We start from the raw sequence: 27940 nt of genomic DNA, 5'->3' as shown, positions 1-27940 counted from the left end.
ATTTGTTGATAGAGTACATAAACATCTCTCAAAATGAGAGCTTTCTCGATCGTTATTCAAGTCCAATTGCTGACATTTACTGATATAGTCCGGGTCACAAGCCAATTCATAAACATCAGCAGGAGCAATATTGTAGGTGATAATACGTGTCATATTCCTCCATTTGCGATCAGCACAGAACTTGCAATACTCATGAACAGAAAAAGAACTTCTGACATCAGACTCCTCCACTAGAGACTCCTCATGCAGTACTTGCAAAACGTGCCTTAACAGAACAGTCACGAGGCACGTCGAAATCAAATAGATGGAATCATGAGCATCAGCCAAGCAGAAGTGTGAAATGTTTAGCACACGCCGAGCCAGAAAGACCCATATTATTCTCTGGTTGCTCGACAATGGCAGAATAGCCATGCTGCACAAAGGACATGGAAACCAAGGAAGGGAGCAAAACATCACACCTATGCCCACAGAGTTTTCCCAAAAAGCCACGACACACTGCAACTGAGGCGTCCACTGGTGCCGGCCGTGGTAGCATCACATATGTTAGTCGTCATCCAGATCCTCAACTCCAGTTGCAGGATGGAGATATTGTATGTCCCTGGACATTTTCAAATGCACGCCACACAAATCCACAAGCGCAAACAACACGTCCAGGGTCTAAAAAAGAACTCAGAAAAAATACAGCATCATTGGAGTACATCACTCACGTACATAACATTTGTCAGCGGGAACATGGGTCCATTTCCTTTTCCCTGGTTCCATTACAAGAACCACATGATCCTCTCCTGCTGCAATCGCATCCGCCGAACCAGCGGACCACTAGGCTTTTCAACCCAGACTTTTGCTCCTGGAACCATTCTGTCTGATGAGCCAAAACCTTGGTCTCCACATGTGGTTACTACAGTGGGTGGCTCTCCCTTTCTCACCATGGACAATTTTACAGGTACAAGAATTAACTGCGCCACCCTATCACCTTTATGCATAGATAACATGTTCTCCCCACTATTAATGAGGATGGCCTTCATCTCTCCTTGATGGTCAGCATCCACAATCCCTCCCAAAACTTGGATTCCCCTTCATGCTAATCCAGATCTTGGGGAAATTAATCCCATATATTCTGAGGGGATTTGCACTCCAATCCCGGTGTCAGTAACACCGATTCCCTCTGGGCTCGAGCCTAATCTCCTCCTGCGCATGCAAATCCACCCCTGCTGACTGTTGTGTGGCTCGATAAGGAGCTAGCGCTCCAGGTGACATTTCCCAGTACATTAAAGTTTCACATGCTCGGTTCGGCTTCATTTGTAGGGCGGACGTCAACATAAACAATGTAGTTTCGCCATTGGCGATGGGTCGGTTATTCAATATCTGTACTGCAGCCAAAACACGTTCACACCATCCTTTCAGACTTCCGTCACCAGATTTTTCGCAATTGTTCTTTCAACAGCCCATTCATTCTTTCAATCAACCCCGAAGCCTCAGGTTGATACGGGACGTGAAAGATCCATTTCACGCCCTGTTCCTGACAATAGTCTTGAATCAATTTTCACTCAAAATGTGACCCATTGTCACTTTGAATCTGCAAAGGTACTCCATAATACAATGCCACTTCATCTAACAATTTAATAGTATTCAATTGGGTAGCTCTTTTGCATGGCAGCAGCATCAAGTAGCCGGAATATGTGTCCACAATTGTGCATGCATATTGACATCTTCTGCTAATCGGCATCGGACCGATATAATCGATCTGCCAGATTTGCCCAGGTAATTTTACTCGTTTCAATGTACCCTCAATGATATGTGGGATAGACCTCGATTTGTGATGTTGGCACACTGGGCCTTGTAAAATCACAGTTTTCACGATCCTGAACAGAAGGCTAATTTCTCAATTTTGTGCCCACTTGATAGTAGCCTTTTCTCAGAGATGCCCACTTTTCTGGTGTGCCCACTTAGCAAGCCATTCAAGATCATCTTCCTCAGACCTCGTGTCCATGACTGCAATTTTGGCATGTTCATCTTCAACAGAATTGAACCAAACATTCCAATAAGTCGATTGTGCAATGTGCGTCTACAAGATCCTCAGTTACTGTACTATGCATCAACATTTCAGCAATATCTTGGCACAACCCTTTACCCCACACTGCTTTAGCATGAATCTTCCATCCATTCTTTTGCCATGTTGGCAGCCAAACTGCTAGCCCATTCACCACTGACCAGAAGTCAGTGTATACACAACAACCTGCCGTCTCCTGCTTCAATGCCTGATGCACTGCATAAAATTCTGCGAACTGATTACTCTTCCCATTCCCTGATGTGGTCAATATTTTCTTCATTTTGGGATTATATGCCACTGCCTTCCAGTGGGGTTCAGTCCCCCAAATATTTGGCAGAGCCATCCGTGAAACATGCATGTTAAGTTTGTTCACTTGTCAACTCTCCATACAGGACTCCCCATTTTACAGGAGTCTCCCCCATCTCAGTCTCCCCTGACGGTTTTAAATCAACCAACGGAACGCCAGCCACTTGCTCGTGTAATTTTGCAATCCCCCCCCTTTCCAGTTTTGGCACAATCTTGATTTTACCACTTCCACTTAATGATGCTCGCCTCTTGGGCATGTCTTATTCAATGTGTTTTAGGAGAGCTCAGTACCCACTGCATGATCAGAATTTCCAGTCGGATCAATATACCGTGACCCACCGTCATATGTTCTGTATCCACAAGAGTCCAATAACAGCCCAAAAACTATTTTTTTCAAAAGGAGTATACCGGTCACCAACATAGGGCAACTTACGACTCTGGAACCCTAAGAGAACACGCTTCCGGTTCTGTTTCTGCCACAAACTCCAATTTGCATAATTTTCCTGTACCAACACATTTAACTCCACTTCCCCTACCCTCAAGAGCCATAAATCCAGCACACTCTGTAAGGTGTCTTTTGCTAACTGAAATACTTTTTTTTGTTCTTCTCGCCACTCGAAGTCGGACTTCTTTCGTGTCACTTTGATGAGGGGTGCAAGAATCTGCCCCAAATGTGGTATATGCTGTCTCTAGAACCCAAACAACCCTATGAACTTTTGAGCTTGTTTCTTATTCATAGGAGGACTCAAGGATCTTTTGTTTAGTCTTTGGCACCATTTCATGATGCCCATTATGCCACTGAATCCCAGGAAAAATCACAGTCTCGGCGGGACCTTGAATTTTGGTCTCATTAATTTCCCATCTTCCTTTCTCAGTCCCTCAGTAAAGGGGTCTGGGTGCATCCGCACACTCTGCTCATCCTTTCCCTGTATCAAATTATCATTCACATAGTGCGATATCTGCACATCAGGTTTGCATGGAATTTTATCTAAATGTTCTGCCACCAGCCGGTGACAGATGGCTGGATTATGCATGTACCCCCATAGGCAAACGTTGAAACATACATTGCCTCCCATTCCAAGAGAATGCAAACTGCTCTTGGCATTCTCCTACAATCGGTTCTGTGAAGAATGCATTCGCCAGATCGATTACCGCATACCAGGTTTCTTTGAACTTTTTCAAATTTTCAATCAAAGTAACCACATCTGGGACTGCAGGGACTAACGGAAGAGCATACTTATTCAACTCGCGATAATCCTCATTCATCCTATAGCTTCGGTCCGGCTTCTTAACTGCAAGCCGTGGTCATAGGCTTTAGCACACCTGCTTCAATATATCCTTTAATGGTGCCTGAAATCTCCTTCTGCCCCCCCCTGGGATACTATATTGTTTTACAGATACCGGTTTTGTGGCCAAGGGAACCCGTACAGGGCACATTTTCAATTTTCCTACAATTTTCCCACAAGGACGGAAGCACACGTCAAGGCACTCACCCCATATTGATAGGTTTTACCTTCCAACCCTAGTGTCGACCCCTCCAGAATATCAGAGCCAATAATGTATTATGGCATGGGAACAATGAACACTTGGTATTTGTTCCTTTTTAGATTACCAATTTTCATGTCAACTCTGGTTTGGACTGCAGGGTTCTCTTTACTTCCCAATCCAGTAATAGTGAAATGCTTACCATAAACCTTGAAGGATTCCCGTAAATCAATGAGGTCTCCACCCTGGTATCAATTAAGGAGCAAACCTCTTGCATATTTCCTGATTGCCAGAATAACTTTACATTCACATGATGCAGCCTGTCTACCCCAAGTCAGACAGCCGCTACCTGAGTTTGACCACAATCCTATTCGTATTTCAAGTGCGCATATTTGGATTCTGTAGAATATTGTGCTCACAACTTTCCGTCACTCAGCATAGGTCGGCTGATATGGTAAAGGCGTCCCATCGGACTCCTCCTCAGGCAGGGCAGAGTGAACCTTACCTCCAATGGATTTATTCTTATCTTGCCTTTTCACTTGGTTGTATCTCTCTTTTCCGTCTAGCCCGCTCTTTTTATAGAGCTGATACATGTCTCGGGTTTCGTTTCCATCAATGTCTTCCTGCGGCACTCCATTTTTTAGTAGCGCCAAGAACATGTCCTTTCTCTACACACGAGAATCTCAGCCATCAAACATACTTCCAGGGGTTCATCTATCACTGTGCCCTTCTCTTTCTCTGAGTCTTTCTTCTGCCTTATCCCATTCCCCCTAGGTCCGACAACTGCCTAATGGCATCCACCACCTCATCCGTTATTTTACCGGTCATCCCCACCAGCAGGGTCATGATGATATTTTTGTATGCCGGAGGAGTTGTTCGAATAATTGTACTCCAGGCTGAGACCAATACAACTACCCACATTTTAGCTTGCAAACATCTTCTCAGTGATCCAGACCTGGCACTCCTGCAGGGCACCAGAGGTAAGCGTTACAACGGGGTCAGGAGCAGAGAGTCCTTCCTCGCAGCGAGACTTCATCACCCAGGGTTCCAAATCTATCTACTAACCGGATACCTCTTCTCTTATGGGGAACAAATCCTCACCCACGACAGGTTGCCAACCATCCACGGCCAAAGGACAGACAGCAAGCATGGGGAGCACAGAGCGGAAAAACCCAGTTTGTCTCCCGCGTGCTCGATCCTAGCACCCCTTATCAGTGCACCCGCACAACGACTCCCTTCTTGGTGCGTCTTTGGTTGAACAGTACGCCAGCTATCCTCCATAATGAGCTTATCTGCTTCCAAATATACATATCTCAGCCGTGGCAGAACTCATGTCTGTTAACTGAGCTCACAAAAATGTACACTTACATTGCGGTTTTGGAAGTGAATGTGCAAAATGGCTGTATACCAGTGCCATGATTTTTAACTCATTTTCGCGCACACATTACAGCCCCTGATGAAGACAGTCCAGCAACCATTTGTCCATGGTGATGGTATTACACTTGATGACAAAGTTTGCTAGCTGGCCGCCCACTGGGGTGTGAAAGTGGGGGTCGGATCCAAGGACCGTTTAGGCCTGCTTGGGCGTTTGCGTTGTAGTCTGCGGGCGACGACGCTCTCCTCTGCTGCCATACGCCTGTGAATGGTCTCTGTAGGCTTGCTGGCCCATGGAAAGTCGGGGCTGACGATGGGGGTGTTAAACAACTTGGTGGACCTGCTGGATATCCCTTTCGAAACACTGAAAAGACAACCTCCTCTGCTGCAGCGTCCAACGAGCGTGCCGTCTTTGTATCCGTGTTAATTGCTTAGACCATCTCATTCACAGCCTTGCCAAACGGATTGTCCCCTTTAAAGGGCATGTCCATTAACCTGGACTGGACATTCGCCCTGAAGTTAGTGGCTTTCAGTCAGCCTTGGCGTCAGAGGGCCAACCCCATTGCCGATCTGGCGATGTCCAGTGCCACAGTGATGGCGTGGTTAGAGACCACCCCACCTTCCTGTAACAGGGCCAGGGCCTTGATCTTCTTGCCCTCTGGTAGGAAGTCCAAAATGGACATGGCTTATACCAGAGCTCCCCGTCATAGAGAGACAGGATGGCCAGGACATTGGCTGCCTTGACCGTGGAGGCCGAAGTGTAAATTAGGTGCTTGCCCACTGCATTAAGCTTCTTCCCCTCTTGGTCCCGAGGCACCATGGAGGACGATGGCTGATCCGACAAGCGTTTCCTGGTGGCAGCAGACACCCTGAAGTCTGTAGAAGGCTGTGATCTCAAGCAGATGGGAGCCGAATCCAGGACCCTCTACTTCTTTTCCAGCCCGTTTATCTTGGGGGGCGCTGTACTTGGTGTCTTCATCATGGACAAACCACCCACCCATACATTGTCTAGCAGAGGGATCGACCTGCCTGTCTTCCGTGAGGACTCAGAGTATTAAGAGGAACCCCTCTTTCCTCTTAACCCCTGGCACCAACCTGAAGAGCGGAGGCCCTCGAAATCATGGCATGAAACAAGCCAACCTCATATGGTGGCGAGGACCTGGAGGGCTCATCGGCACACATTGGGTTCCCGTCTGCCGTGATGCAGTCATACCCGTCGGTATGAGTCGCAGTAGAGTTGGTATAGGTGCCGGGGCGCAGTGGCTCCACCACCAATGGAGTCAAAGGCTGGTGGGGCAGCTGCGGTAGTGTCTGTTGACACTTTGGTCCTTCGGCTTCGCAGGGCTCGACTTGCGCCTTGGCCTAGGAGGGCTTGACCTGGGAGGACTTCTGGCTGGCAGTCTAGGATGACTGTGGACTGGTCCTGGCACAGACGCAGCCAGAAGTGTCTGTTGTATTTCTGACACCATGGGTGTGGCCGGTCGTCAGAATGACCAAAGACAGGTCCCTGGGCACCAGCTGGGGTGAAAGAGGAGCAGCCCGGAACAGATCCGTAATGAAATGCCTCAGAGGGGGAGATGGTTGATACGGCTCCCCTGGAGATTCCTCCTGGGACAAAGTTCCTAGGCCTCCTTCGTGATCGGAGTATTAGTACTCGGGCAAATGCTAGTTATCGGAGCTTGTATAAATGTTAGGGGATCTCATCCGAGACACCACCAGCACACCTGTTGACATCTGCACAGGCCTGTGCAGAAAGTCAGCCAGCGGCAGCAGCTCTCTCAACCTACCCAAATCCTTCGGGAAGGATGCAACGATGGGCACCTGCACCCTGGTAGACACCTCTGTGGGAGTCCAGGTCGGGACCGATGCAGCATGTGGAAGCAGTGCCACCCTAGGAATTGCTGTCGTAGTGCTGTAGAAACCACAGTCGTCAGAAGGTCCCCCCTCTCTGAAGTAACGATGGTTGTGATTGTCGACTAAGTCATCGAACAGATGAGGTAGTAGACGAGGTTGCGGTGAGAGACGGGCCTTGGTCGTCGACAGGATAGTCGTTGATCCTGGGCCTCTCCTTTGTAGTCTTGTTCTTGTAAGAGGACCTGTGTTTCGAAGGAGTCAGGGACTTCCTTGCGAAGGGCACCCCTCCCAACTGGTAGGCTCACCATGGACAGAGATGAAATTGGGAACCGATCCTTACCAACTGGGTACCACAGCCGCAGTGACCTTAGCGGGATCAGCAGCATGGTACTTAGCCTTCTTTTGGATGCCCAGGGAAGGGGCATCCTCAAAGGACCTCAACCTCTTGTACAGGGAGCATGCTCGTGGGACATGGACGAAGCAGGACTGCGCCCAGAGGCCGCGTCGGAGGAATTCCCGCAACTTCAGCCACGCCGCCAACCTGCGATAATGGCCCTTCATTTTTGTCCGAAATCTGCTGCAAATCTCACATCCGTCCTCGTCATGGTGTGGATGCAGGCAATATAGGCACTTGAGGTGCGATCATCGACGCAGATGTTCTGCAGTACACATTTCGTGCAGAGTGTGAAGAGACTTCTCTTCTCCTCAGACATCATGAAGGTTCGAATTAGGACCAAACATGGGCCTTCTGAGGAACTGGCGATGAAAGCCAGAACTTCGACGACAATGGATCCCTATTGCCAGTAGTCGACCGATGGTCAACGATGGAGAAAAAAAGAAAAAGAAAATCGGAGAAAACTAACACATTTAGCAAAAAACCTTGAAAATAGCAAACATTCCCAAAAAAAGCAAGTTCAGAGGACACCCAACACAGAAATGGGCAGTAAAAATCTGAAGAGGGAGCTTAGGGAGACAACCGTCATTTGATGCGGGCACTATGACCAAAAGGAAAGTCATTGGTTATAGAGGAGAATTGCAATTTTCAGGCTAAAGCGAAACTGCTTTTATTTTTTTACCAAGGTTTCCCAGCCTGACAGGGAATATTCATGAGCTTTCGATTCCATGCCAGACCCCATGCTGGAGAATAAGGTTTTATTGTTGAGCTTCCTAATTCAAGACCAATGGAATGTACAGTGGGGGAGGCCACAGTCACAAAACACCTGCAAGATATACAAGGTTATCAAGGTTAACTGGATCCACCATCTATACTAAGAATTAGATGGGAAGTATAATTGGAGGAATACGAGCGATCACTGTTCGTGCCAGACTTAAGTTGCAACAATACAAAGTCCTACAGATGCTACTTCTCACTGGTTAAGCTTTAAAAGATGAACAAGCAAGAAAATGGGCTGCCGAATTAAGAAACGTTTGTACATGGACATTTGTAATGCACACATGGAAATAGACCCTAAAATGCTTTTCCTGGAAGCATAAGGTGACCTTACCTGTTCTTGCTATGACTGTATACTGCCATGGCCATGTCCCCACCAAACAAGATACAGTCAAGCTAGGGAAGAGTCAGAATGATCTACAGTTATGAAATGGAAGACAGGCTTGGATGTCTGTATGGACTTTGAAAAATGATTCTATGATAAGAAGGGGTTTCCGCAGAAACATTGTCAAGTCTGGGGTAAATGTACTGATAATGGCCGATTTCAAATGCATATCCTGGAGGTGTGTAATCCCCCCAGGGGAGTGCTTTGAGAGAATCTGACCAACCTCAGAGTAAGAGTATTGGGTTAACGTCACATTTGTTATTGTATTTTGTTTAGAATATTTTTGGGGGGGGGGGTGAATGGGTCTCTTGCATAACACAGTATTACGTAATAAGTTTGTTTTTTGTGTCGCCCAGTGTTGACAGATTTTTAAAATATCAGCCCTTGTGGAAGGATTCTGGGAGGCCACTCTGATTGATGGTTAACAAGACACCAATCAGTCAGCCAAAACCCAATCAAGGTAAAATATGCAAGCAGTCTAGGCTTGGTCTCAAGTAAAGTGTGAGAGTGGTCCATGGCTATAATGAGTCCCCACAGAGCAATACTTAATTCAAGTTGGCCAGTGAGTATATACAAATAATTCTTTATTGGGCCTTTAGTTACACACTAAACATTTAGAAATCATAAGTGAGTATTGTCAATCAAAACCATATATAACATAAATACACACAACATTAAGAGAAGAGAATTAGATTTGAATCAAGTACCAGTGCAATAAAAGCAAGATCTCGGATGCAAGGAAACTACGTAGAAATAGTGGGAAGCTGTACTTATCTTATGACATTCAAACTGTAAGGGCTGACCTCCGATCTCTGCACTCTAAAATAGAACACCTCTCAAGAAGTGAAAGCATGTTGTCATTAAACCAAGGTTATTTCACAACAGCTAGACAACTGCTTGGAGAATGAACTAACCAGAGTCTCCTGAACCACAGAACAGATACAGTATATATACATTTCCAAAAGAGCTAACACACTCCCACATCTCCCTCATGTTCCCTTACAAAGTCATCACCCAAGATACAAATGGGTTGGCCCTATACAAGGAAATCTAAACCCCACAATCTCATTGGCTGCATTCACTGTGGAACTATCGGCTTAAACATACCATTTTCATGACATTGCAATTACAAGCCCAACCCTCTTCTTGGGTTTCTTTCTGTAAAACAAACAAACCTAACATGGAATTCCACTTGGTCACAGACCTGCAATGCTAAATCTGACACCCATGGTTTACGTATGGACACTTTATGAGGCTATACAGAGCTAACAAAAAGTTCCTTTAATGAGGTACTAACTCGTTTCTCCAAACACACCGACACTCTGGATATGTATTCTTGGCATCCTTTCGCACCCTTTCATTATGAGACTACCAGTTCAATCCAGCTGGCCTCCGTTCCAATTATAATCTTTTTCCTGCTAATCTATTTGACCATCTCATAGGCCCATGGTCATCTCCACTCCCAGTCAATCTTTTACAGTTTCAGGCACTAACACTAGATTGACACTGCCAGGGGGCAGATGCTTCTTTGGCCACTCAACTTCCAAGCTGAAAACCCTGGGCCTATGCCCTCATTCTATTTCAGCTCAGAATATCTGCTTCCAAGTTTTTGCAGCTGTCCTCTGCCAAATGATACTTTCCTCCTTAGCCAGCCAGTCCCCCAGACAAGCTAGAAATCTATTTCACAAACCCAGCCCTCAGTTGACATGTGTTCAAAACTACTGCATCCCCGCATAATGGGTTTCCCATTTAAGTGCTGTTTTCCACTTCGTATGAAGCTCTGCGTTTTAAATCCCATTACACTAAGTTGCACAAGGTGTGCCCATATTATGTTCACACAATCATTATGTTGCTACATGTATGCACATCTAAACCGATCATATTTGATACAACATAACACTAAAATTAACTTTTAACAACCTTTAATTAACTATTGTAGATACATGCAAAACTACAATGTTGTAACAATATTACATCCATTCTTAACATTAATATGGTGTGCACAAGGTGAATCTCTTTCTTTTGAGATAGAATTCATCTACCCCAACAAAACCCAAGATGGTATGGGACATTGTGCCCAAATGTCACAAGTTCCAATATATAGCTTCTTCATGCAAGGTATTCAGAAATGATGCAGTGGGATCTGGTGGTGTTTTATAAAGTTAGATAAGTATTTACCCCACACAGGTAAGTACCCCTCTACCCTATTTGCCAGGTCTATCCTAGGAAAGGAACATTAGCCCAGGTTTCACGACCATAGGCCAGACTAGAGTGATTTGGGGTCAAGAACTTGCCGCCCAATGTTAACCTAGTGGGGAAGGACAGTGGGGGACAAACGACCCAAAACGAAGAAAGATTAAGACTTCTGCGGTGCAGAGCCCCACAAGATATCTCACAGGAATTAATAAGTATTGTTCAAATGAAGGTCACCATGGTCAGGTGGCGAGAAACAATCTAACAGCGGCAAACAGAAGCAGCCCCAGCACAGATTCGCTTGGAGTGAAACAGCTGGAAGTGCATGAACAGGCGACTTGTGGCATAAGCTGATGATCTACCAAGTTCCAAGGGTCTGCTCTGAACTATTGCAGCAAGGTAATCCAGGAGAGAGCTGATCAGTCCACCAGGTGGTCCAGGTACACTTCCGAAGGCCCCAACGCATTGATCTTCGAGCACGGATTGTGACTTGCTACCACAGATACAAGGGTCAAAGCATCAACAAAGGTCTTCTATAATCAGGCAGAGGAGCAGGGCTTCAGCGGGCCAATTCCTGAAGCTGATGCTGGTCAGTTGTAGGGGTCATCCTTGGGTTGTCAGCGGACTGCTCTTCTTCGTAGAAATCCTGGTTCCAACAATGATATACAAGATTCAGGCTGGGAGGAAGCCCACCAATGGGAAAGATCTGCAACATTCAAACAGCACAGCGTCCTGGACAACAACTGGTCAGGGAAGGGGAATTCCATGCAAGGCATTTCCTGACCTGAGACTGCAGGAAGGCGGACAAAGAACAATAAAGAATCTTGTGGCGCAGCCAGCCTGTGGTCTAGCAACCTTTAGGAGCCATCTGCAGTCAATGCAAAAGTGTACAAGAAAAATATCACAAACATTAAAAATCACACAACTGTAACCAGCTGGTCTTAGATACATTGTCAAATTAACCAAAAAGCCATTATTTAAAAAGTTAAGGATACAAAGAAGCCTAACTGCACTTCACTGTAAGGTGATGTGTGCAAATATAGGCATTCATAGAGACAGTCTCCCAGTACTGTCAGTCTTAGGGAGAGAAGGCCCCCACCCGTAGACAGCTAGCTATTAGAGAGTAGGGGTTAATAAAGAGTATGTACTCACTCTGGATAGGGTGGGAACCTCTACATCTAGACAAGGGTGTGAAGGACAGCGCTTTACACACTGAAGAAAATTACAATACAAACCATTGATCGATCTCTGGGTGTCCGAGTGGTCTTCAGCCATCTGTGAAAAAAGATGGATCTAAATTGTGGATAAAAGGTTATTAGAGTACAGGGGGAATTGCAAAAAAGGTAAACTTCAGCAGAAGAGATCCCGACCTAGGTTCAATGACTAGAAGTAATTGAGAGGGAGACTGATATGATATGATATGGTATGGTATTTGTAACGCGCCTATACACAGGTGTTTCAAGGCGCGACGAGGCAGGGAGGGGAGGAAACAAGGGGAGACAGACAACGATCCTACTAGGCCAGGTGTCATTCAGATCGCGCAAGTGCAGGAGTGGGGGAGGGGGAAAAGTGCAAGGGGAGGGGGGGAAGTGCAGTACAAGGTAAGTGGCGTAAAGTAATAAATAAATAGGGCCAGCTGGTGGCAAGTGCAAGGTAAGTGCAGAACAAGTGCTGGGGAAGGGGGCGGCTGTAGGGATACAGAGACAGTCCCGCAGTGCAGAGGGGTTCCAGGGCATCAGTGCAAGTGGAGAGTGGATGGGCCCAGGGCCGAGGCCGTTTAGAGAGGTCCAGTTGCAGGATCAGTGCAGTTTCAGTGAAGAATATTAGCTGTTCAGCAGGGGAGAGGGAGAGAGAAAGCAGAAGCAAAGAGGAAGGTTTTGAGGTGCTTCCGGAACCGGAGATGGTTCTCAGGGAGGCAGGAAGGCTGTTCCAGAGGGAGGCCCCTGCCGCGGAGAGAGATCTACCCCCAGCTCGTTGCTTCGAGAAGCGGCTGACCCTGAGGGAGTTGGAGGCGGATGAGCGAAGGGCTCGGGAAGGAAGATATTTGGGAAGAGAGAGTTGAAGGTATTTAGGACCCAGGCCCCAGAAGGCCTTGTGGACAATGCAGAGGGTTTTGAACTTTATCCTCGCAGCCACTGGGAGCCAGTGTAGAGATTTCAGTCCTGGAGAGATACGATCCCTGGGCTTGAGGCCAAGGACAAGTCTCGCAGTTCTGTTCTGGATGAGTTGCAGAGGGCGGAGAGTGGAGGCAGGCAGATTAAGATAGAGGCTGTTACAGTAATCCAGCTTCGAGAGAACCAGGGCTCGGGAGACAGTGAGCTTCTGGGGGAAGGAGAGGAAGGGAAGAATACCTCTGAGGAGGTGCAGCTGGTAGTGTGACGTCAGAAATATGAGGAGAGAAGGAGTGTGGAGTCGAAGATGACCCCATGGTTTTTTGCCTTGCAGGTAGGAGCAGGGAGGGGGCTAAGGGAGGCAGGCCAGAGAGCTGCAGGGAAGGAGGGAGTGGGAGTACCGATGAGTAGAATCTCAGTCTTACTGGCATTAAGGCAGAGGTCATTGGCGGCACACCATTCTTGGATAGCAGACAGAAAGTCAGAGATGAGGGAAGGAGAGGGGGAGGTTGAGGGTAGCCTGAAAATGAGCTGGGTATCGTCCGCATAGCACTGGAAATTAGGGCAGAGAGCGGCGATGCGGTGGGCAAGGAGTGCCAGATACTGGTTGAACAGCCAGGGGGAGAGATTAGATCCCTGGGGGACACCACAGGTGGAAAAAAAGATGTCGGAGAGGAAGGACCCCAGTTGGACCTGGGAGGGTCGATTTGAAAGGAAAGAGGTCAGCCACGCCAGAGCCTGACCAGTGATACCCAGGTTTTCCCGGAGACGGTTGAGCAGGATGGCATGGTTGACAGTGTCAAAGGCAGAGGAGAGATCGAGCAGAATGAGAACACACGGAGTGTTGGAGTCGAGGTTCAAGAGCAGGTCTTCACTGTCACTCTCACCTGGTCTCCACAGGGAAGTCGCACAAAGCTGCACAAATGATGTCTGCACTGGCGTTACTCGGGGCTGAGTGAAGAGGCTTGCACGCAACTTCTCCCTCACTATCACTTCCCAGGAAGCATTTGTCTAAAATGTCGAAATAAGATATTAGCCAGCCATGAGGGGCGGGTTTGGTTCCCACCTCCTGTAACCTCCTAATGCCCCCTCTCTGCTTCAGCCTTACCTTCGTTTTTTTAATGGTGGACCCTCAGTCCTGCGATCTCTAGCAGGGGCGCAATATGTTCAGTCTTTCCCTGGATCGAGTTCCTTCACTGATCCTGCGGGGCTGTAGCAGAGTCTTGAAGAGCTTGACTCAGTAGGTAAGTCTCTATGCCAATAGATGCTTGGTATAGTTGCTTAATGTCTTTGTTTCCCAAGTTTTTGACTTTTGTTTCTCTTTTCTTTCAGGCTCGGTTTGGGCAGTTTTCAGATGATCCTACAACACTGAGCAGATTTCCTGTGGGTGAATATAGCGCGAGTGCGTGGTGTCGAATGTCTTTAATAATGGTTTCTTTCCCGTGCACAACTAACCTGCTTTTTTTCCCCTTCTTTTTCTACAATGCAGGTGCAGCGCGGCTCCAGAGCGGCGATTGGATGAACCGCTTGAAAGAAATCCCAGAAGAAAGCAATCTCCCCGTGAGTATTGGCTATTTTTGCAGATGCTTTCTTTTCTGAAGGTGCGACGAGCCGGAGATCAGCTGAAATCACGGCCTTTCAGATGGAATGCTTCAGGTAAGGCCTCAACTGCTGTACTAATTCCTGTTCTTTTCTTCCTCTTCTTCTCAGGTGCTGATGGATCGTGATTCCAGGACAGGCGTGGCTGTTGAAGTTCGGGTGCTGGAGCTAAGCAGACATGGTGAGCGTTACGCTGCAGGAGTGCAGAATAACGCAAAGCGTGTTCTGTCTGTAGGGTGTGGTTTGAATAGCCTTGCAAGTAGTTCCAGGTAAAATAGTCCCTCCAGCCTCATCCTGCAATCTCAGGAAAAGTACTCCTTCAGCCACACCCAGGGTAGGCTGGATGGCTCAGCTCATTAGGCTGGGCTGTATGTAGTCCCATGCAGTTTACCACCAGATGGAATTTTATGAGCCTGGCGCCAGGACTGAGTCCAGGAAGTCATAGGACAACCCTTTGGGGCTTTAAAAGCTCTTATGGGTGCCAGTGACTGGGGTAGGCTCGCCAGCTCCAGATGTTTGGGATCATGCATCATGACAGTCTGCAATGTTGGGGAGTCAAGGGTTGGGTGCAATAGGTGCCATGGTTAGGGGGCTCGGAATGAGGAACTAATAGTAGAGACCCCGGGATAGAAATCAGCAAAAGGATTGAAATCAAAAGCTCCCCAGAATATGGACCAGGCTGCACAAGAAGTCCATGGGTCCTGGTGCCAGCCCTCCAGATAATGTGCGTAAAGGGCTTTTTACGCGCAGAAATCTTCCTTGCGTACCACTTACACAGGCTATTTATGGCAGCAACCCCATAAATCATGGAGCTCACTGTTAACAGCCTGGCCAGCAGCCGCTTCCAAATCCACTCGTTACTTTCGTAATCCACACAGTTCCTTGAAAGAACCAACTGCGAGGAGTTCTGGTATGTTTCATTTTTTTAATACTCCCCTCTGTTAATGATTCTATTAAGATAATTTATTTATTTATTTAATGTGTTACAGTTTAAATTAATAAACTTTACACATATCTAGAAACACGAAATCAAATTAGTTAATTTCCAAAATCAGCTATTATATCATTACATTGAATAAAAAAAAAAAAAAATTCCATACATCACAATTAATATCCATTTGACATTAAATTACACAGTTAGATAAAATAACAATACTAATAGTGATAATAATGAATCTGACCTAGATACAGTCATACATACTAAGACCTAAAACAACCTAAGTCAAGCCCTATATACATCAAATCGGAACTCAACAAGGTACAAATTACTGACCCATAACTAAGAAGAAACAATTAGGAATTATAATTCACAATTATATAGTAACGCATCGCACAGTAGGGTTCTCATATAAGTTTGTCTCATCACTAATCCCAAGTGTAAAAAAGACCACCTATTCAGATCTTAATGCCCAGTTTTCCCTCTATAACCAACCAAATGTTATATAAAGAGGTTAAAATATGGATATTTTCAGAATTTAGGCAATGATGCCAGAATAATGCCTTAGAGATCGCTGCAGGATCGTGAGTATACTTTCCCATGTGTTGCTGTATTATATTTGTCATGCTACTACATTGTGTCAGGACATGATGTGCTGTCTCCGAAACATTATTGATTTTACACAATCTGCAATTCCTTAGTTCCAAAGGTATTTGGTCTCTCCGGCCCGTGACCCATAATGTCGGAAGTTGATCCAGTCTTAATAGGAGTATAAAACGTCGCAATCTTTTACAAGGGCATAAGTTAAGGTATTCTTGCGGTTTCATATAAGTGTACAGCCTGAATTTCACAAATTCATAACTTTTCAGTGTACTGAGGTGGGCAAAATTCTCCAACCAATCCCACATATCCATTCGCTTGTCAAGGGCCCTCTGAACTTGCTTAGTATAGTCCCCTTCGCGATACATCCATCCTATGTCAGCAAGGTGTCTTAACATTATAGCAGCAAGTGAGAGGGAATTTTGTTTTTTATATATTTCCTTACCCACAGCAGTCAGTAATGGATTTGTTGTACCACTACGCATTTTGATAAAAAGCCCCAATCTCTTTTTCAACACTATAACTTTTAATGAAGGTAATCCCAGCTCTAAGCGTATAATGGCCATTGATATTCCTGGCGCTAGGCCTAAAACCCGCCGCCAGAATTTCCCTTCTATTACTTGTAACCAGCTAAGATCTAAATCAAACAGGGCCTCTAATCCGTAGATTACGATGGGTATAAAAACCTGCACATAGAGTTGGCGTGTGCCCCATAGCGTAAAACCTCCTTGCTTATTAGTGAAGTTCGCAACCAGCGATGTGACCTGTGCTGCACGCATCTTCCGAGAATGTTTGCATAAACCATAGTCCCCGCTAGGCTCAAAATCAATACCCATATACCGGTATTGTGGGGCGTAAGGGATTATGGTCTTACCCACCATAAGGTTTACGCGTGACACTCTTTTGTTGGTAAATCGTAATACCTTAGTCTTATCAAGATTGATAGTCAGGCCATTACGATTCGCATACTCCCACAAAGCTGTAGCCGATCTACGCAGGCCACTGACTGTATGATCAAAAATGACCAAGTCGTCTGCGTAAGCCAGGACAGTACATACCACCTCCCCAATCTTCGGTGGGCAATTTGAGACGGCCGTTATGGCCACAGGTATGTCATGGACATACAAGTTATATACCAAAGGGGCCGTCACACATCCCTGTTTCACCCCCCGATTCTGCTGCACTTTATCAGTCAGGTGTCCCTCTTGATCTAATTTCAGTCTAACTGAAGTATTATAGTGCAGCAACCTTAGGTAATACAGGATGCCTGCAGGACAACCAAGATCGTTAAGTTTAGACCATAAACGTTCTCTCGGAATGGTATCAAAAGCTGCTTTAAAATCTATATATACTGCATATAGGGGCGGTGCACCTTTATTGCGAGCCCTAGATCTCAATAGGTTCATGACCATTAGGTTGTAACTCGTTGAATAACCCTTCCTAAATCCACACTGGAAGATGGACAGAATGTTGGCCCTTTCTACCCAAGATTGTAGGTCCTCAAGCAGTAATGAGGCAAACAATTTACCCGTTGTATCCAGCATGGAGAGGAGCCGATAATTAGAGGGATCTAAACGATTACCCTTTTTAAAGACTGGTACCAGTACTGCAGTTTGCCATGAGCTCGGAATGATCCCCTGTACCATTATCTTTTTAAATAGTATAGCCAATACGCTCGCCCAGAACTCAGGCTGATTTCTCATGACTATATTGGCTAGACCGTTAGGTCCTGGAGCTCTGGACGGTTTAAGAGTCTTTATCTTGGTAATTATGGCCGCGTATGAAATGTCAAAGGCCATATAGGGGGCCAAGGTCATCTGAGGGCACAATTCGTCTCTCTGTATGATTGTATTACGGGCTAGTAAAAACTTGACCCATTCCTCAGCTTTGATTGGATTAACCATTTGGCCCTTCGATGACTCCCTGGCTTCCCCCAGGAGTGACCAAATGCTACGAGTGTTTTTAGAACAAATCGTCTGAACTAATTTCTGGTAGGCCCTGGTATTTATGGCAGTTTTTATATTTTTAATAATAGATCTATATTTATTTTTGATTTTCCTCGCAGCTATTCGTAATTCATCAGAAGGTCCTAACTTTTTCTTACTCATACGCAGTTCATGTCTCAAGTCCCTCTTGGCATCTCTAATCTTATTATTATAAGAACTAGGCCCAGCCACCGGTCTAAACATGCTCGAGGTCGGAACCGTTGCATGTGTATGAGAAAATGCTTTTATCCAATTTTCTATTGATTCAATAGACATGGAGTGAAAATCAGGTAAATTTGGCCATTTATCTATCTCGAGTGCCAATGCTGCCTGGTTAATGTTCTTCGCCGACCACCTAATGTTAGAGCCGGATTTATTCACATGTACTGTGCCCATATTGCTCTTATCAAGAGCTCTCTGTTGGATGTTTAATACACATCGGAGAGCAGAATGATCGCTCCATTTATTTAATGATACAAACATGTCTTCCACTAACAGGAGCATTTTAGGGCACATAAAGATATAATCTAGAGTACTACTATACAGCCCATTGGACCAAGTATGTTTCCCCGGGTAGTCACTATAGGTATAGCCGTTCAGCATTTCCAGGTCCCATTCATCAAGCAGCCGACGCCAACGTGGCCCCTCGATATCAGTTTTAGTATGAGTTAGGAGATGTTTCACTCTTAGCTTAGAATTTTGAGGATATTTCCCTGTCTCAGCAGGAATGCGACAATTAAGATCGCCCACAACAATAACTGCTCGATTACCAGGTAGAACCGACCAAGAGTACAATAATTCATGGAGGGCTTCTTGAATAGCTTCACTAATCCCGACATACGGGGGGTTATATATATTTATCAACAGGAATTTCTCCTTATCAACCTTTGTTCCATATTCAACCTCTACTGCCAACATATTATCGCAAGCTTTACAAGGTATCTGACTCGAGGGCAGAGAGCTAATCACACCTATCAAAAGCCCTCCAAATGGTCTCCCTTTGTTGCCTCTCTTAGCAAAGGATTGATAATTTGTGTAGCCATCAAGTAATAGATTGTCCATTGCCCATGTCTCCTGTAGACATATCAGGCTATGTTTCACAATAAAATTAACTGAACCCTCCGACGCCAACAGATGAGCAAATCCTCTTGTATTCCACGATAACAATGTCAAATATCAATGTTTAGGCAATACCCCTGGGAGCGATTCCACAAGCCATTTTAGGACCAACTGAACGTCTGAAATTTCAACTTTCTTTCCTTTAGGTATCAAGGGGCATTCCACTGGCATAACCGGCCCACTTGTTTCCACATGTTCAGCACTGATATCGACTTCATCCAAGTCTGCATCAACCTCAACATCCACAGCCCTGAGCTCTTCACGATGTTTCCTAAGCATCTGTGCGGTAGATAGAAATTTACAATGTAATGCAGACACACAGGGATTGAGGCCTTTTAATGGTTCCACAAACTGGAAGTCATCTGATTTTAAGACGCGTAGTTCAGGGACCGAATGCAGACGTATTAGAAACTCCGATCGTGGCAACCATCTGCGTTCGCTGGTTTTATATAGGTTTTTAATCAAGCAGATTCTATTCCCTATAGGATCGTCTCCATCCTTAACTGGTCTGATAGGAGAATTGATGGTATTAGCCGGGGCTGACTTGGGTTGGAGTGATGAGTCAGAGCCCCTAATCCGTGATTCCTCCATCTCTTGGAGATCAGACTCAAATCGTTCCCATTCGTCTGCCTGGTCCTCTATTTCATCCACGGTTGGCATTCTTCCCTCATCAGCACTCAGACCCACCAACACTGGCTGTTCATATTCGGGCAGCGAATCTTGGTTCGTATCTTGATCAGTGATGAGCCAACTGGAGAGGCTGCCTTCTCCAGAGCCAATCTTTTTCTTAGCTCTGGCTGCCCTTTTTTTTGCTTTTTTTGAGCGCCCACCAATGTGCGCTGTCTTATCTTCTTTAGTACCATGCGTCTTGTTTTCCTTGCTTTTTAGCGCTTTCTTAGCCAGTTTTCATTGCTTACGGGAACAGAAAACTGTCTCACTCAAATCCTCATTTGCCGAGGGATCTTTCTCAGCCGTCTTATTTATCTCCTCAGCCATACATATGGCCTCTGATAAATTGATTTCCGCCTCTACCTCCTTATATTTTCCTTCTATTGGAATATTAGGCGATGGATTAGTATTCGTAAGGATCCGCCCCGTCATTTGGAGTAAAATTTTAAGGGCGAATTGCAAGGAGGCCACTGAGGATTGGATCTCTGCCAGTTCCTTTGCCCCAGGAGACAGGGTGGATAGATTACCTTCCTCTGAATCCAGCCCATCCTCCATTGACACCATTACCAAATTGGGAGAAGCTGATAGTCGGCTCAAAGGTGCCTCATGTCCCATGATGTTAGCTAGAGAAGTCATGGAATTATTATCCTGAGGCAGACATATATCTACAGGCGGCCTGAAGATCTGGGGAGTCATCCCCCGCTGAATGCTCAAACACAGGTCTAACAATGAATTGTTATCTATGTCATCAAAGTTAGCAGAGCTCATTGGGTCACCACCCCCATCGCCCGATGGAACGGGGTCCTCAATAATCGTTGAATTAGTTTCCGTTAAGGGGAGTGGGGCAAAGAAACCAGTTATAGCCCCCAATCCCAAGGGAATGGATTTGCTGGATTTTTTCTTATTATTTGCTTTGGGTATTCTCATCTCCTCATTCATCGGGATTTCCACTTCCAATTGTTTCTTCGTTTTGCGCAGGTTGTACTTGTTTTGTATCATTTTCTTCCCTGGCGCCATTTTATCAAGTAGCAGTGTTTATAGCAGAAATCTAGGTGCCTTCTCTCTAGCAGATTGCCAGGTACTGCTAAGCCCCAGTCAGAACCAAATTTCAACACGTAGCCTACACTACCCTGCACAAAGCCAGCTAACGCCAAATACCCGCGCCCCCCAAACAGTCACAATGCCAATTCAGCACACAGACCCAAATGGACTCCTCTCCCTAGGGTAATTATATAATTATATAATTATATCAGGCCATGGGAGGGTGGCTGGGTAGGAAGGAGGGGGGGGGGGACTAATGGCAGGGGCAAAGGGGTGAAAGAAGGAGGGGGCTCAGATTAAGAGAGCAGCGCTACTTGCTGGACGATGTAATCGCTGCGAGTCCGTATGACTCCCCCCTGTGCTGTTCAGCTTTCGTCCCCCGTGTACTAATTGCCCACCAAAAATACCGGCAATGATTGCACTGGTCCTCAAACTGCTCCCGTAATTCCACCTACGGCAGAAGTCGCTCTCCGCCTTCCGCCCTCCGTGTGCTATGGTAGGTATCCTGCAGATGGAGCTGCACTGCCGCAGCCAAAGGTACACGGCAGGCAGGCAGGCACTGCGGGCGAAGTCGATCCCAGCCGCCGACACACGCTGACAAACGGGAGCAGAAACGAAAGCGAAAGCGGGAGCTCAGCCTCAGGCTACTCGCCTTCGAGGAAAGGACCCTGAGAAAACGTCTGACTCAAGCCGCACCTCGTCAGGAACGTGAACGCACGAATGAGGCCGCCTCCGAGTCGCACAATCAGAGCAGATAATACTTTGAGTAATGTAAAAGCGAATTTGTGTTTTGTTCACTTTGTTCAACTGCCTGCATTTTATAGGTTACAGTGTTATTAAAGCATCTTGAATCATGAACATGCTTTCCACTTTACTATCGGACACGGGTAGTATTGTGTCAAATGAAAATTGTCTTAAACAAGGGCTGCATTTCTGCTTAATTATCCTCAGTCTAAATCCGCTTTATTAGAAGCAGTGCCGTTGCAGCAGAATGGGCTTTTCATACTTTGTTTTCTTGTCATCACAGAAGCACATCAATTGCATTCAATGGCTTGGGGTTCTTGATCTCGAAGTTTTTAGAAGCGCCTCCCAGCAAGCAGTTGTTTGGCTTTTGTGAGAAGGAAAAACCTTTTGGGTATTGTATATGAAGATGTTTTTTTTTGTATGAGAATGCATGTGTTCGCGTGCATGAAAGGGCACTATACATAGTTTGTTGTCTTAGAGAGCAAAAAATAGCTAGGCATGTGGTCTGAACTTTGACTCCATTTCGACTACCCACCGCAATCAGGTATAATGGATACAGGGAGAAGCAGTGCTGAATATATATTTTCAGTGGCAGATTGTACCGGTACCTCTCAACAGGACTGCGATATATTCAGGCAAAGTAGCCTAATTTATCAACAGAGCTGCTATTCGCATGCCTTAGCACAATGCAAAATATTCAAAGCAGGGCTGATTGCATCATGCCCATATTTCTTAGCAGGAATTCTATGTTCTGGGACAGTACCTGTATTGCTTAACAGAGCTGCTGTTAAAAAAACATGAACATGTGTTGCCATTTTCTGCAGTGAGCTAAAGTACTGAGCAAGAACAGTGTTTGAGCTCTTTTCACTGACCTCCGACAGTGTGAGATGGCATTGCTGTCATATACTTCAATCCCTTCTACTCTGTTTGGACTTTTGCAAACTTCCCACTGCCAGAAATCTAGCACATTTCAAAGCCTCATTCTGAATCTCCCGAATAATGTAGGAAAGTCCAAACAGGCTTAGAGCTTTTGACAAGACAGTTATGTCAGGCAATCCTCACATGGAACTGCCAGTGCCCTAAACCTATGTGACACTGTCAACAGCTTGATGGGAAAGGCAGCTCAGTGGGTCAATAACACTGCTGCAGAGATTGTGTAACCTGTAAGTTCAAATCATGTTGATAGGTGAGTTAGTGAGTCTGCATCAGAGAGATGCATTTAAAATGCAGGTAACATTCAATTGGAACAGAGTTCACTTAACTTTCGTCTTATCAAAAGGACTACTAAATGTTTAGTGAGTCAGAACACACATTTCATTCGAGATGCTCTACTTGTAATGGCTCAGAACACAAATCATCAGGGCTGCTATACCTGTGAAGGATCAGAAGACGCACATCCCATGTGGACTGCAATATGTGTAATGGCACAGACCACACATCAGAGCTACTGTACTTGTAATGGCTCAGAATACACACCTCATCAGGGATGCTATAATTGTAATAGCTCAGAAGTAGAACACGCACATCCCATGAAGGCCACTATAATTGTAATGCTCAGAACAGACACTTAATTTGGGCTGCTATACTTATAATTGATGGCTCAGAAGAAGCACGTCCCATGAGTACTGTTATACTTGTAATTGCTCTGAACACAGCTCATATGGGCTCTTATATATGCAATGGCATACTATGTTGGTAAAGCATCTGCATTCAAGCAAGTGCTACATCTGGTCAGACAAACCTCTAATTTTATCATTCCCAGCCTAATGGCCAAAAGACAGTTTGCACACATCTAAAAAGGTGCACCCAATGGGAAAGCTGCACAACATTTTCTAAATAGAAAAAGGTATTTTCAGTTTTTTGGATATTTAATGATGCTATGTTAAAAGACAAACAAAGACACGAGAGGAAGAGCAACTCTGAGCCTAAGCAATACAGGAGAACAAAGTTGTGGTTGGGGTGCGGGGGTGAAGGGACCGAGAACATACTAGACAAACCAAAACAGGAATTCGAGCAAAAGAAATAGGGAGCAATGAGCTACATGACAGGGCAGCAAAGAAGATGAGAAGGAAAACAGTTAATAATAGAACAAACGCACAATAGGAGTGAGGGATAGAAACATAGCAAAAGCCATTTAGAGACAGTGAAATAAAATATAGGTCAACAGCAGGTGGGGAGAGGTGGAAATAGAAAAGCAAGGCTAGAGAAAGGCAGTCCAAGAGACAGTGCAAGAAAGATAATCAAAAGAAGAAGCAACCACAACAGAGACAATGAAAAAACAGATATAGCCAGAATAATGACATGGGAGAGGACGAGGAGTTAAATCAACCGATACAGCAAGATTTTGGGAGGGAAAGAGCAACAATTGAATGCAGAGATGGGAGGGTCAGAGTGACAGAAACAGACCACAAAACGTGGCATCGCAACACTTCAGGGTGAGAGGCAGAGTGCCAGAAAGTGAGAGACAGGGGAAAGAGTAGCAAAGGGAAGGAGAGGTTAAGCAAAAACATGGAGTGGCTGTCAAGCAGGTAGTGCCAGGCAGCAAAAGTAGGCCAGAGGCTGGTAGAGTGAGGAACTCGATTCATGAATCACCCGATGTAACTAGCTTGCATCTGTAGTAGCTCTTCACAGAGTTTGTGCCCAAGTATCATGAAGATGAAGCTTGTCAGTATGCATCTACAAGGTTCTTGTGTGGGGAAAATGTTTTCCACAGGTGCAATACATTATTTAGAACCACTATGAAACACAACTGTTTTGTCACTAATGTTTTAGAACAAAGTTTAAATTTTATGCACAAACTGGATAGTTGTTAGACAATTTTTACTCTCTTGCAAAGGAGGAAACTCATTTTTACTCTCTTGAAATTAGATTTACTCTCCATGTCTAAAAATTGGGAGTAAAATACACTCACTCCAAAATCCTATCTAGAGCACTGATGGGTGCAAAGGTTTCTTGGGCTGGGATTGAGTTCGTTTGTGGCGACTGTTCCTGACAAAAAGTCAGGCGCAGGAGATGGCTGGGTGAGCAAAACGAGGTTGGCGAGATTGGAGGACCCATAAATTGGTGGACATTGGAGCAACAGCAATGAAGTACAATGGTGCCCTTCAGAGCAGGTCTGAGGGCTACATGTCTGACCACAGCAGTGTCTTTTCGAAGGTGGACAGCAGCTCAGGTGCTGTCACAGGCAGCCCATGACGGAGCAAGTACTTGTGAATAGCAGGAAAAATATTTGGTTCCAGAGAGGTTTCAGGGGCTTACACTTCTGCCCCAGTGAAGACAATGAGCTGGAGATTCTAGCGGAATCACACACACATACAGTCCTGCAGGATCCAGCAGTTCGAACGAGATAAGTGTGAGCAAGTTCCAGGGAAGTTCAAGGGAATGTCTTGAGGTCTCTACGGTTGTACACAAAAATAAACCAATCACTATTCATGCACTATTTAAAGTTTCAGAATCAACCAAATCAATAGTTCTAAGGCAAATTACATGAGGTATTTACAGTCCACAGACACATTTTGGACACACAACCATCTTTGTGCCAGCCTGCACCACTTGGCTCTCTTGAGTCAGGCACCAGGACTAAATCATGTATTGGTGGGAATAGGCATGCGCTTCTTCACGACAGCAGGAAAGGTTGCTGGCTTATTTTATAGCATCAATACAAAGTCAGATGGTGGAGCTGAAAGCAAGTAGTGTTCTCCAAGTAAATCTGGCTCCAGACTGTTAAGTCATTTTGGTTCATTATAGGAATCACTCGGTTTGCCTGATCCCATAGATTCAAACGCAAATGGGAAAGGATCACGTTTCTTCTCAAAGATTCTGTTCATTCTAGCAAGATACTTTTTACACACCCCTGTGGCCGGGAGCATGAGGTAAAGTGGGGGCTGACGCTGATGGAGTCCGAGCGCTCTGCACCCAAGCAGTGGTACTGGTGGGCAGGACCAAAGTAATCAGTGACGGGTCATTGACACCACAGGACTAAACTCTGAAGCGTGCAGTGGCAGAAGGAATAAGACTTCCATTGTTCAGAGGGCATAGCAGGCCTGGCCACCACCACTAGAACTAGGGTCAATGCCTCTGGTGCTTTAGTAAATATATCATGCATTTTCAGCCAAATGACTGACAAAATAGAAGCAGCAGGAAACAGTACCTGCTATTCTGGTGTTAAAGTAGCTGCTCACTCATGCAACTCTATCTCAGGAAAAGGAAACTAACAGTGACTCCAGGAAGAAAAGGGCCAATGTTTGGCCCTCCCATCAAATTTATGGGCGGTGTGCAAGGCTGTAAACTTCCAAAGCACTGTTCGAGAGCAGAAAAAAAAGGACTTTAGATAATGGGTGCATGTGGCTCCATATGCTCCTCTGGCATCATATCCAATGCCATAGGCTCAAGCAAGACAGAGCAGTGGGGGCATGGAACCAGTGTGCAACCTGGTGGTGGGTTTAAAAGTTTCCAAATCCAGTCGGGGCATGGGGAACCCATCTGAAAAAGGAATCTGTGAGACAAAAAGTTTCAATTGGAACCATGACTCATGTGGTAGAGCAAGACGTTTAGTACTAAATCCCTCTCCTGAACATAACTATTTTCATAGTATCATGGTTCTGAGGTTACACAAAATAATTATAATTATCATAATGCTGATTATGTAAGAATTCTCATCAATAGTATAGCAAATAAGTACTTACCTGAGGTAACTGAAGGAATTTTGCAACTAGAGGTGATACAATAATAAGGTGGGTTATCCATGTGAGCTACTCCAGAGCTAACTGGATCTGTAAGCTGCAGTTCACCCACTAATTCTTCTAGTAGCTGCATTGTTTTGTCTCTGCCCAAGTAAACGATAATCTTCTTTACCTACAATTTAAAGAGAAACAATGTGATCACTAACCTCTGGCGTACCAGATTTTGTTTTCCACATTACTTTATGAATTCCTGTCATACTGCACATATGATCAGTAAAAACCTTTAGTAGGTTACAGTGGACATGTGAAATACCCTACTCATCTGTAAGGTCCTTTCAAACTTCTCAAGCATAGAATTAACTTAAAAAATGTGTCCTTCAGTGAGAATTGGAATTGTGCTGGGAGGCTGGTGGCTTATCACAAACAAGTGTAACTTAAGCAGCAGAAGAATTTACCTGTTAGGAGCATACATTACTTAAACATTTCTCAGCACTCATCAATGACAACAGAGGGAAGATAAAATAACGTACCTCTCTGTAATGTTCTTTCTAATGGATGTCCCCCCCCCTAACCCCTCCACCACAGATGCTTTAGCTATAATATTCTAATTCCAGTGACAGTTGCTGTTAGGAAAGATTTTTCTTTTTGCAATTTACCCTCCATAGTTTTATATGGAAAATTATTGTTTGTGCTCTGGTTTTATCCTGTCCTGATCTTGAGAAGAGAAGGCAAGTCTTCAGCTTCACTTCCCCTTGACTCTTGCTTATTGTTATGGGGAAACAAAGTCCTTCAGACTATCAGAACTGGGAAACATAGTTTTTCTTTTTAATTCTTGTACACAGCACAATTCAGTGCAGTGCAATGCAATGGGGTACTTTTTCTTTTTTTAATCACCTAGTTATTTACACAGGATTATTGGTTACTTGTACATGTGCCTAAATAAAAGCTGGTGGCAGCAGATGCTTTTTTACAGCTTTCGCATTATTTTTAGTGTGCACATTCTCATTTACTGCGCATGGCCACTAAACGTGGCTAGTGATATATAATATGGCATTTGTAACGTGCCTATACACAAGTGTTTGAAGGCACGAAGTGCCCTAAAATGGCTATGCCACGACAATTTTGCTTGCTTCTTTGTCAATATTGTTGTTTGAGCTTCTTCCGGCCTTGCCAGGGAATTCCTTATAAGGTCATGCACTTGCCTGGGCAAGCTGCTGCTTCCAGGGGATAGTGCTGCCTTTGTGTGCGTATGGCCCAAGAAGGGGGTTGGACTATCTAGTCCCACTCCACATCTTTGATGCAGAAAGTCTACACGTGGGGCAAATGTGAAACCAATGGGAACACTTCTGGCTGTTTGAATGGTTTAGATTCTTATCATAGGTGGGCTTGGATTAATTTAAGTTTGCATATGAAAAGGACATCTACAGCCATTACTTCAGATCATCGTTGAAGCAAAGAATCCCTTGAGGAATAGCCTGCTGAAGATCTGAAGACAACGTCTGAAGTGGCCCAGCATCCATTCCAATGTCCAGCCAGGTGAAACTCTGTTCGACTACCTGATCTCCTAAGACCATGAGCAGTGCTTCAGCCCTTGGACTAGTGGGACCAACTAGTCTCAACACCTTCGAGGATCCT

At 45.2% G+C, this 27940-nt stretch overlaps 1 protein-coding gene across 6 annotated transcripts in view; it reads right to left on the bottom strand.

The window, feature by feature from the left end:
* The window catches only part of FRYL (FRY like transcription coactivator), a 3055992-nt gene that overhangs the window by 1293692 nt on the left and 1734360 nt on the right, over positions 1-27940 (bottom strand). For all 6 annotated transcript variants that reach the window (XM_069631694.1, XM_069631695.1, XM_069631691.1 and 3 more), the window contains one exon: positions 26309-26477. In XM_069631694.1, the coding sequence (XP_069487795.1) occupies positions 26309-26477 (169 nt within the window). The remainder of the gene's footprint in view (positions 1-26308; positions 26478-27940) is intronic.

The sequence above is a fragment of the Ambystoma mexicanum genome, chromosome 6q (genome assembly GCF_040938575.1).
Source record: "Ambystoma mexicanum isolate Mex_15411 chromosome 6q, UKY_AmexF1_1, whole genome shotgun sequence".
Classification (NCBI taxonomy): domain Eukaryota; kingdom Metazoa; phylum Chordata; class Amphibia; order Caudata; family Ambystomatidae; genus Ambystoma; species Ambystoma mexicanum.
This window is presented reverse-complemented; position numbering and strand designations above follow the sequence as displayed.